At 41.7% G+C, this 12,079-nt stretch overlaps 1 protein-coding gene across 6 annotated transcripts in view; it reads right to left on the reverse strand.

Annotated features, from left to right (window-relative positions):
- Positions 1-12,079, reverse strand: part of RAPGEF6 (Rap guanine nucleotide exchange factor 6) — a 117,131-nt gene that overhangs the window by 9,926 nt on the left and 95,126 nt on the right. For 2 of the 6 annotated variants that reach the window (XM_027643093.1, XM_027643092.1), the window contains 6 exons: positions 11,500-11,523; positions 8,643-8,863; positions 6,975-7,166; positions 5,560-5,694; positions 4,048-4,161; positions 1,775-2,000 (listed from right to left, as the gene is read on the reverse strand). In XM_027643093.1, coding sequence (XP_027498894.1) covers positions 1,775-2,000; positions 4,048-4,161; positions 5,560-5,694; positions 6,975-7,166; positions 8,643-8,863; positions 11,500-11,523 — 912 coding nt within the window. Of the gene's footprint in view, positions 1-1,774; positions 2,001-3,505; positions 4,162-5,559; positions 5,695-6,974; positions 7,167-8,642; positions 8,864-11,499; positions 11,524-12,079 lie in introns of those variants that run through there. The other 4 variants (XM_027643095.1, XM_027643094.1, XR_003527608.1 and 1 more) reach the window with 3 other exon arrangements.

The following is a 12,079-nucleotide window of genomic DNA, read 5'->3' on the forward strand; positions in this document are numbered from 1 at the left end:
CGTTTGAAAACAACAGAAACCGGGAAAAAACCGCTTGTGAGCTTTTAAAATAAAGAGTGATGTACTCAGAGGCAATCACAGCTGTGGGTTTGTACCAGGTGAGCAGCAAGGTCAAGGCACACGGGAGCACTGATAGGAGACACTGCTGCTCCCAACTCATCACTGCACAGGCAGCAAGGAAGTCATTCCCATGGGAATAATAAGTTTGCAACATGCATTTCCAGGCTTGACCCCAGATCCATAAATCTGGTCTGTAGAAGTTTTACCAACAACAGCAAGACAGTGCCTGACAGAAAGCAGAGGAGCAATTGCCTCTTTCTTTCATGCTGCTGCCACCTTTTTCTTTAAATTTATAAACTAAAAATAAATATTTAGAATAAAACCGAACCCCTTCACAGGCAGCAACATCAAGTTGTTTAGACAGAGTGGAGGCAGTTATATTTCAAGAACAGTTGGAAATATTGGACATAAATAACATTTGTGGGAACGATCTGGAGCGACAGATTCTGAAAAGCAAAGTCCAAAATTTCTTTTTTCAAGAAATGTCTGCTGAAAGCTCTAATAGCTCTCAATGCATAATTAAGGGGGTAAAAATAAAGCCAGGTTTGCAAAAATTTGGAATACATAAAGATATGATTGCTAGACATTATTCAAGTCTCTTAACTATTTCTGGGTGTGTTAACAAATGCATGGGCAGCACATTAAAATTCAACACCCTTCCTCAGCAGTTTACTGACACATTGTGAAACCAAGGAATGTTTCTTAGATATGTGCAAACAAGTTTTTTTTTCCCTTGCTTTTCAATTTTATAAGTTCTAGGATAAAACCTACTTTCTTCCCTCCAAAACCCACTGAAACTAAGGAATAAAGGAACAACCACAAAATGTGAACTCAGTGTGTGTTATGCCTTTCAGAAAAGTGCTTTCTTTAATGAAGCACATCTTTAAATTCCCATTTTAACCTTATGAAATAAATGGAATTACTCATTTCTTTCCATCCCTGGAAGTGTTCAAGGCCAGACTGGACAGGGCTTGGAGCAACTTGGGCTAGTGGAAGATGTCCCTGCCCATTTTAGGGAGTTGGATCAAGATGATCTTTAAGGTCCCTTTCAGCCCCAACCCTTCTGTGATTCTGTGAGCTGGAAAAATTAGAAATATTAAGGAACATCTCTCATGTAGTTGAATCCATGACATCTGAGGACAGAAAATGCTGTCCCAAGATATATTAAGACATATTAAATCCTATGGATCGAAGCTTTACGTCTAGGAAGACAAAACCAAAAACTGCCAGTTCAAAGCATCATTTCAGCACAGATTCTCACTGCACCAAAGGAACAAGAGCTCCTGTGTGGAAACTCTCAGGAAGTCAGGGGCAGAAAGCTTCCAGTTTGCCTAAGCAACAAATGGTAATTAGAAAAATCCTTAAAAATCACATTAGAGCATGGTTAAGTGACTGGTACTGCTGACTCAGAGAGAATTGATAATTTCCTGTTGCTCTTTTGCTGTCTCTCACCACGACACTAATTTGCTAAGTATCATCCTGGCTTTTAACACATTTGCAGTCTCCAGCAAGAGATGTCCAGCTGAACCCCAGTGATGGGAACACGCTGCTGTCTCCCCAAGTGATACTGTAAGCTTCTTAGGAAAACAGGCTCACACAGAGCAGCCAGCTCTCCAGCTTCCAGCAAGAGCTTAACAACCCTGGTGGAGAGCAGAGCTGCGTCCTGGCCAAACCTTCATCACCCCAAGGCCAACCCAAACCGGCGGCACCTCACCCTGGGCAGGGCTGGCCATAATCCACCAGCGGCTGGGGATGCTCCTTCCTCTCTGCCCCGCTGGAATCCACCACGATGAGGGACTGGGACAAGCCCCTCTCGTCCTGCAGTGCTGCTGACATGGAATCCACGGAGCAGTTGCTCACGATGCTGGAGCGGGACGAGATCTCGCTGTGACTGGAGTCGGAGAAGTTGTCGGATTTAGTGGAAGGGATGAGGGCGTAGCCTAAGGAGGGGAGGGGACACCTTGGTCAAAGAGCAACTCGGGTTTGTAGGTATGACAACAAAGTTTTGACACGTGCATTACAGCAAGGGTATTTAGAAGAGAAACCACCAGATCCTCTCTGCACACAGTCAGTGCACTGAGGATTTTAGGTACTGAAGCTTTAACCATCTGTCAGCACTGATTTATTTACTGATGCAAGTCCAGCGACACCAACAACCCACCTGCAACTCCACCACTCTCCAGAGCAGCAGCTTAAACCCACCTAACCAGGATCAGTAGTGAGGGGGCCAATCTTTCCAACTCTGCAAGTGCTGCCTCCTCTGGTATAAACACAGCACACTTCCCACTGTCCCTCTGCCCAACTGCCGTGCAAGACTCAGGAAAGGTTTTGGCAGTGGAGGAGGAGACGCTGACTAAGGTAAGAGCCAGCAATTAGCACCCAGGGATTAGCCATATGGTCCTTTTCAGTTTTATTATCTGGTCCAAAACTAACAGAGAAGGAGGCAAAGGCAGGAAATACAACTTTGGCAGGAGCTGGACCAGACTCCAGTGCTGTTCCCACTGAACGGGAACAGCTGAAGACCCCACAAGATTCAGAGCAGAATCTAGAATGTATTTTTTCCTGCTTGGCTTACCCTTACCCACAAATAACTTATCTCAAACACAAATAACATACATAGCCCTATATATCCAACACCTCAGATAAGCTTTTTTTTTTTCCTGAATTCCTGCACATGTGCCTTTGAGCTGGACTGCCACATATTTACATCCATTAGGTGAAAATGTGAAATGACCAGGCAGTGTAAAAGCCATGCCAGTGATACACACAACCTAACACAGAAGACTGATGCCCTTAAGTCCATAAAAAATTCAGAGATAATATAATATGGCATCTGGTGCCACTGGCATACTTGCCCCTGAGCATAGAGCTCATAATTTGAGAGACTTCACAGCTTAACTTTGATCATTACTGTAGGGTTTTAAGAGCAAATATGAGCATTAAATATCAATATTATCAAACTATAGGACTGAATCTTATGCCTGGAAAAATGTCATTAGGAGCAGCATTTTTAAGATTAAATTTCCGTTTCCTTTCCTTTGACAATAACTAATATTTCATATTCTTTACATTCTTAAGGGACTCTTTAAATTTACACAACTGTACTGCAGTAAGAAATGCTCTCAGTGTGTCTTAATTTTAAGACACTGTTTTTCAAGAACTTCAAAGATCTGGAGAACTAAAGGGCTCCTCTTCATTAAAGAAATGAACACTGTCTGAAAGTTGGGCCATTAAATGACAGCACATATATATAAACAGGCTCAAGGCAAGTGTTTGCTGGGCTGAAAAGGTCAGCAGAGGATGTGACCAATGCAAATACACACCAGTGCTAGAAGTGAGCATTTGATTTACATCATATCAGGGACTGTCTAATTAGGAAATCGTTGCAGAACTTACTGTTTCATTGGCATTTGTGACACACTAAGTAACTGAACTGCCACTGTACCTGTTCCTTGATTTTCTAACTTCACATTATTGTCTTCACTGCACTGTAAGGGTGATTAACTACAAAGAACTGACACAAATATCTGGAAGGGAAGAACATTAAACAGCTTAAACATATAAATGGATAATGCTGAAATAACTTAGATAAACTCAGGATATCTGACACAATGTGGACATCAGTCTTTGTTTTAAAAATAAATCATAAGGTCTTTCTCCTCCTTCTAGACTTGGTGCACAGGCAGGGAGATGTGTACAGACTGCTGTTGCTATAGATACTGAGAGCATCACTGTCCTTGTCCTTTTGGTTTTCACTCCTTTCTGAGGCTTCACTGAGCTCTGCTTCCCTTTTCGCAGCAAAAGGTTTCCTTTCCCTGGAGAAGCTTCTTTCCCTAAGTCTTCTGAACCGTGATCCCTTTATTTTTGGGGGCTCATGCTCAGCTTCTGCCTCTCCACTCTCATGTTCTCTGTCTGCCTTTGTGCTTTTCTCAGAACTGTCTCTGCCTTGGCAAATCATCCGAATTTTCTTTTGTAAATAAGCCCCACCTATTCCATAGCTGCGCTGGCCACTGGTCTTGTTGCTGGTCTCGCTGGCCAGTGAGGAGGAAGAGCCAGAGAGATTCATCTGACTGCAGTTATCTGACCTCTGTGTGTTGCCAACTACAAGAAAGCAGACACAGGCAGGTGCTGGTAAGTGACGAGAGAAATAACAACAAAAATAACACCCTAATTTTAAACCCTTTTTTCTTCAATCCTATTTGCATATCACTTGGGTAATAGCTCAAAAAGAAAACGAAATCTAAGATTAAAAGTGGAATGTGTTCATGCCTAAAATTATGTCTTTCAGCTGTCTGTGAAGCACCTAATTTTAGATCAATGAGCTGTTAGCACAACATACACAAGGTACAGATCACCTCAATCAAATTACATCAGTGCTAAAAATATGCCGAAATCAAGTTGAATTAAAGAAATAATCCCAAAGAAACAAAACATTATTTTCAAAGAACCAGATGAAAAGCTAACAAAAATAACAAGTTTATAAGCGATGCTCAGAAGCCTCAGTGGAGCAAGGCTTTGCAACCCAAGTAATTGAGCTTTTTATAGGTATGCTGTGTTTAAGTAAAATAAGTGGCATTCTCCTAAAGGCAACAGGATCTTGTGAAGGCAGAAGTGGATGGACCAGCCTGATCTCCCCCTGAAAAGGGTGAGGAGATGCAGCAGGTCCCCATGCCATGCCATGCCAACGCGGGGGCTTTGGGCTGTCAGTGAGTCAAAGCAGCACAGAAGGGAGGGAGAGAGGCCTTACACCATCCAACACCGACCACCTGGGCTGACTACAGAGTGCTCCTAAGAGATTTCAAATGAATTCCCATCCAAGGTTGACTAATGATGAAGTGATGCAGGTCTTTTAAGACGAAGACATCAAAAATAAAGGGATTCTCAGGGCATCATGAGAGACAGGGATGTACACAAAGCCCTGTGCACAAGAACAAAAAACATGAACAGCAACTCGAGGATTTAGGTGGATCCACTACTTCTGCAGCAACCTAAACCACAGGCCCTGGGGAACTCTGACACCATTCTATCTCCAGCTCCATCTCATCACCTGGATGAGATGGATATTCCAGCTACCTTGGGCAAGACCAGGAGTTGTCTCGACAGCTGCAGTTTCTGTGCAACACTGTCATCTTCAAGAAATCCCCAGGTTTGTGAATCCCATCTTTTTAAGTGGCCACCTAAATCTGAACTGACATGATGGCAGGTGTCAGCACTTGGGAATTCTGTCAGAAGCATTTAGGCAATATTTTAAGAAAACAATTGTTCCCTTTTTTAAATAGTAAGTGACTTTCAAGGCCAAAACGTATAAATACACTGGAAAATCACGTCTACTCATAGAAAGACATGATTCTATTCTTGACATGAACATTCTAAACTACTGTTGCTCTTATATGCCATTATCAACAAATACTGCTGCCAGTGCCCACCCTGGTTTCAGTTCAGCCCAGGCTGGAGCTCCTGGGCTCACACACAGCAGGACCATCCCCACAGCTCACCTACCTTTGCGTGGGGAGCCCTGAGGAGAAGCAGGAGGGCTGGAGTGCAAAGAAGATGCCATGGACATGGTGTCATCTGTTTGTTTCTTACTACTTACTTCCTCAGACAAGCTTAATGACTTCTGTGGGGAGCCTGTACCTGTGAAAACAATGGAACCAGTTACTGGTACTGCTCTTCTTTTGAGCTACTGCTATCTCTTTAAACTACAAATAACACCATGTTGAATGATCAGAGTATTCAGCAAAGAGAGGAGCAGATGCTCAGAGGATTCTGCATGTGGAGGCAGTCTCCATTTAAATTTAAATTTAGATCAGAGCAGCTGTGGCCACTGCTGGCTGCTCATCTCCAGTGTGTTGAAACATCCAGGTCCTAACAGGAACCACTGCAACGGAGACACTGGCTGTGGTTTTGGCAAAGGACTCTGTAACAAAAAAACTGTGTGAAGGATAAAGCCTGGAGGGAATCCTTGCCCAGTGCACTGCTGGGACTGTGTTAAAAGCCACGTGTGTCACAGCCAACAGGTCAGCTCAGGATCTTCACAAGCAGGAGTTCTCGAGTCAACACTCGTGGGCACCACCCACAGCCTGGACAGTTTAGCAAAACCAGTGTCCCACTGAGGATTTGGTATTTCTTGCTCACTCTCAGACCACCTTGCAGAGAACACAGTGCTGAGGAGTTAATTCAAGTTGTCAGTAATTTGTTAGATTAATACGGAACAAAACATGGGAATGAAGAAACACCTCTGAGCAAAGTTTCTGGAACATTTCAAACTGCACAGGCTTTCCAGAGGAGACCTGAAATAAATACTAACTGGAAAGAGTATTTTATGTGCTGCAATATACTGTTTTCCAGAGATATTTTAAAGGATATTGATGCCCAATGTACCATAAAATCATTTCATATCATTTACTGACTGCAGTTAACTATTTAATAACCCAGAACTGTGGCTTTTAAATAATACAACAGTTATGTAAATAGGTTAAAAGCTTTTCAATACATAATATACTGCTTTCCAACTAGCAAAGTTAGAGACAGAAAAAAAATAACATTTACTAGGAGCAACTAATAATATCTGTTGCTCCGTTTGACCATAATATCATTTGTTGTTATAATGGTGTCCCATAGGTTAAAATATTAAATGTCTGTGATTTGTTTCAGTGATTTCACCTAAATATATTAGACTTCATTAAGCAAGAGTGTATTTGGAGACAGCACCTCACTGTTAACTGTTTTAAGGAAAGTTCTTTAAGACTGTGCAAATGACTAAGCAGACAGCATGCTCTCTTAAAACACAGTAATATGCACCAGCTATTTTAGAGTGAATTAATGAAATTAAGCACAATAGTATCTCACATAAAGCACCCAGCTACAAACAGCTCCTCTGTCCTATTTACTCCCATCTCAAACTGGATACTCACTGAATGTGACGTGATCCTTCGTCAGCCCCTTTTTCCTGCTGGGGTACAAATTCACAGTTGGCACCTGAAGAACTTGACTCATTCTGTTCTGTTGATGCTGATGGGCTTTCGTGGTTTGGCCAATTGACCTCATGGGCACTGGAGACATTTCGGAGGATTTCCCTCCTCTTCTCTCACTTAAATTCTTTGTCACTGTCAGGGAAAAACTGCAGATAAATATCTTGCACTTTGAACGGCAGGATTATTACAGCACAACCATCCAGAGAAAGGAACCACTGTATAAAGAGGGTAAAATGCATTTGAAACCATTTCTATTCCAAGCACACCCATCTCATCATACTGAAGATGCTGTTGTGTGGAACGGCTGTAAAAATACCCCTAAATTCTTTGAAGTGCCATTGAGGTACTTAATCAAAAGACAATAAAATGTTATTTATTTCCACAAGCCTGTATTTTAGATGTTTGTACATAAGGAGCAGCATCTCCTTCAAAACCAGGTTGTTTTGCAGTTGGCATTAACGTTTCACTAGGTGGCACAAGTGATTTACAGCACAGGGCACTGCTTCAGCTTCTGATTTAATCAATTCATAAGCTCTGAAGTTAAGGCCATCCAACTTCTCCTTATATTCCCTTGGAAAACTCTGGATTGCAGCATCACTGATGCTCATTCCCTCTGTAAGCAAGGTTGGGAGCTTATTAGGGAGGGAAGAGTTGAGACTGAACCCCTGCTTTCCTGGGCATGTGCAAAAAACCCTCTTTGCCCAGAAACAAATGGCAAAGCCCTGTGCCAGGCTGCCTGAGTCAAAGTTCCTTGGTCAAAATTTAAACGTGGGTAATCCAACCCAGTGTGGAGGAACATCCCTGGGAGCAGCTCAGTGCTCTCTCCACCAGAATTAGAACCACAAGGGGCTGGCAGCTCCCTCATGCTCCACAGGGCTCCTCCATCCTTTCTCCCAGAATTACCTGTGTTTTTTGGGGTTGGGGGATTCTTTCCCAGTTTTCAAAAAGGTACTTCTAATAATACACCACTCTATTACATATTTATTTGTATATCCATTTAACCTTTGTTTTCCTTTCTAACATTTAAGGAAAAATTTTAAGTATCAAAATAAAATGCAATTATAATGTCTCATTTCTAAGTAAGAATTTACTGAACTGTGTAAGACACCAGGTCAGACAACAGCTTGCTTGACAGGAATTCAAATCAAGGGAGCTGTCCTGCTGTAGCCCTCAATTTTTGCCTGTCAAACCACATCAAACCCATCAGTCAATATTGACCTAACTTCTGCTTCTCAACAATCTTCATTTATTCTAAGCTGAAATCCATTGCAGTTTCTATATTGATTTTGTCTCTTTTCATTTTCTTGCTGTTCATATGGTAAATGTTACTTCTATCCTTCCTAATTCTGTACAAGGACGGCGGGGCAAGAACTGAGCTGATGTACTATTGAATTTCCTGCCAGACTGATGGAAAGACACACAGCTTAGGAACTAAAGGGCAGAAGAAAAACCATCACGGAGGTTTTTTGAGCTCAACCAAGACCTGAACACAAATGCTGCCTTGCTGAAGCCCTCAGCACACGAACTGACAAACCAGAACTCACTGAAGTATTTTGTCCTTGGAGAAAGAGTTTAAACGAGTATTTCTAGAGAAGGAACTGTACTTACAAGTGCTGTAGGCAGGCTCACACTGGAGTGACAATATCTGGATCTTCTCCTCGTCTGTCTCCACGTTGAGGTTGGACAGGTACTGCTTCACCTTCCTGGCCATCTGCGCGTCCTCGTAGAGCTTCTTGGCGTTGAGCAGCGAGCTGCGGCGGGCACGCTTCTTGTGGGCACCTCCCTGCACATCCAGCATGTTGGAGTTCGTGCTGCCCTGGCTCAGAGACCTGCAAAACAGAAGAGCAAAGCAGTAAAGGTTCAGTTCTCAACAGCACTGAAGAGCTACAGTAGCACAGGCCAAAGCAGATTAATACCAATAATCTTCAGTTAGGGCTAGTGCATGCTGATGCAAATGAGTTAAAAAGATGAACAGCAGTAAAACAACACTTGTCTTAAAATATTCTGGTAAACTGAGAGTGGCAATTTGGGTCTAGAACAGGATTGCACATGGAAATGTGGAACTGGGAAGGACGAGGTGCAATGCTCTGCACAGAACCCATTCAGCTCCACTAACAAACCACAGGCTGGTGCTGCAGGACCCAGAGCTGACAGGACGAGAGGAAACGGCCTCAAGTTGTGCAAGACAAGAATTAAATTAGGTATTAGGAAATATTTCTTCATGGAAAAGGTTGTCAAGCCCTGGAACAGGCTGCCCAGGGCAGTGGTGGAGTCACCACCCCAGGAAATGTTCAAAAAACACTTGAGAACATGGTTCAGTGGTGAACGTGGTGGTGGTGCTGGGCTGATGGTTGGACTCCATCTTAGAGGTCTTTTCCAACCTTAACAATTCTATAATTTCAACTGCAGATTGTAAAAGTGGACAAACTTATTAACTCTGTTGGTTTGAGGAATTTGGTGCCCACTGCGTGCATCAGGCTCACACAGAAACCTCCTGCAATTAGCTGAGCACAGAAGGGAGTGACTACTGTGATCCTCTTGGAAAACTGGGCTTCTCACAAGGGTTAAACAAGGGGCAAATCCTGTTACAAGTACAAAGTGCATTTGATGCACTTAACTTCTTTCTTCAAGTAACTAAAACCATCCAAAGAAGAGCAGCTCACTAAAAACACATTTCCCAAGAAGGGTGAGGAAGGCAGTGATAACATATGTATGCCCAGATTTGCATTATGAAAAACAATGCTCCTCAATACTCCTAATTTTGAGCTCCCACATCTATCAGCAACTATGGTAGAAATAAATCATCCCCAAAATGTTAAAGAACATGAGTTACTCTCCCTGACAGTCACTCCCACTCACACTGAATGAGTGACCAAACAACTGATCTGGGCACAGCTCAAACACACACATCACCTCTGTTTCAACTGCCAAAAGTGCTACAGCCACACCAGTCCTGATGCATTTTTAAATAAGTGGAGATCACAGTATATATGTCACATGTAAAGTTGAATGGAAAGTGTCAATAAAGTTGTTTAAAGTTGGAGTTTTGTGGGGATTTTTAAACATTCAGATGAATATTTTAAAGCTACAGTATTTGTGAAGACAGTTATCAAGATCTTGTGTGTTTACAGAATCACAAGTGGCAGAATAAACAACATCAGGCACAGAATTGCCATAATGGCCAAAGGAGTCAGAATGAAACATGTTGTTAGAGCAAATATAAGGAATCGAGTACACTGAGCTTAAAAAAATAAGTAGTGGAAAACAGCTGACTGCAATATTTTCAAAGATGTTAAATAAATCAATCTGAAAAAAAACAAAAGCTTAAAAACTGGCAGCAATTTACAGCTTAATTTAATATAACAGTAATGTTATTGTAGGCAAAGAGCAGCAAAAGGCATGATGGAGTGTTCACAGCTACTCAAATCAAGAGGACACTCCTGTCCCCTATGGATAAGGACAAAGTTGATCAAGAAATTATGTTTATTTTTAATGATATAAATATTTTATTGCTTATGTAAACATTGTTTTTCTTTCAAGTCTGTACTTGACTTTTTAAGGTAATTTAATTCAATTTCCTTTAATAATGATTTTTCCTTAATTCCCTCATGTTTACAGCAATCCCAGGGGTTGGAAATTCCACTGGCTCTGTGGCTCCTGGGTGTTTGTCCCCATGAGCTGCCCTGTGAGCACCCAACACTGCCAGCCAAGGGCATCCACACCACTACCAGGGACCAGCATCCAAACCTGCTCACCCCAGTTTGACTGGCACTGTCCCTCTCACTGTGCAAAGGCACATGGGTAACAGTTTATGGGCAGAAATACACATAATAACACATAAAATATGGCTACAATGACAGTTGTCTTAAAACCAGCACCCTGGGCCAGTCAGGACTTTCCTCAGCCAACATCACAACTCTCATCTTGAGTCATTTCGTTATCCAGTCCTTGCACAACCAACACTCCCAGGGAAATCAATGAGGATTCTGGTGTAGGAAATGTGAGATACATTTTAAATATATGCTAAAAATAACTACTTTGAAGCTTGCTTGAACACAAACTTCAGGGGGGAAATTACTACACCATCATCACAATTCCAAGCGTCCTCATAGTTCAAAATGCAGAATGGCTTCAACTTTTCTGTCACACTTTAAAAAGCAAGTTATTCATTTCATTTATTTCCCCAAACAGTTTGCCTTCCAATATAACTGCACAGCAGGGGGTTTTTTATGCATAAAGCCAAAACTCAAACAATTTATCTACTACACAAAAGCAACTCAGAATTCTTGCAGCCGCAGTAAAACGTTGGCTGTAACCCCTTATTCCTGCTTTCAAAAAAACCATGTACTGCAGGGTTAATAAAATGCATGCTGTATTTCAGATGCATGCACTAACGAGGAGGATGCAGTATGTTAAGAGTTGCATAATCTTTATTTATCTTAGTTGCATTCAGCTCTACACTTACCCCAAACTTCTCCACCTCTTCTTCCTGTAAGCAAGAGCCATATACATTGAAGCATGTATTTGAACAGAAAAGCACAGGAAAAAAATAAAACAGTTGAGAGTCAGGAAGAAAGATGTAGACAGGAAAGAACAGAAAAGAAAAAATCTCTAAACAGCAAAATTCTTCTCAAACAATAACACAATGTTTTCATGGAATGCAAGGGCAGGACTTGGCAAACACTTTAATATGGAAGCACATCTATCAGTTTTTTTGTTTAGGTTTAACCTATGAATTGAAAAACCAAACTTGCATTTTTATTTTTTTTTATTTTCTGTAAGTCAAATTCAATTTTGATGGAGTGAGTAAAAACTGTTCAACTCACCCATGTTGCAAAAAAGTGGGATTAAATTTATTTATTCTTTGTATTAGGCCTGCTGGGAGTGTATGAGAAATCATCATCACTATTCAAGTTTATGATGTTGTTTTCTCTTGATTGTTTGCTGGAAAACAAGCCAGTTGCCAAATGCACCTTGAAAGCCTGGATGCTCTCTATTAATCAGTAAAGAACTTGTGAGCAAGTCTCATGTTACCACTAATACAC

Source organism: Corapipo altera, unplaced genomic scaffold (genome assembly GCF_003945725.1).
Source record: "Corapipo altera isolate COAL_440 unplaced genomic scaffold, ASM394572v1 75, whole genome shotgun sequence".
Taxonomy (NCBI): domain Eukaryota; kingdom Metazoa; phylum Chordata; class Aves; order Passeriformes; family Pipridae; genus Corapipo; species Corapipo altera.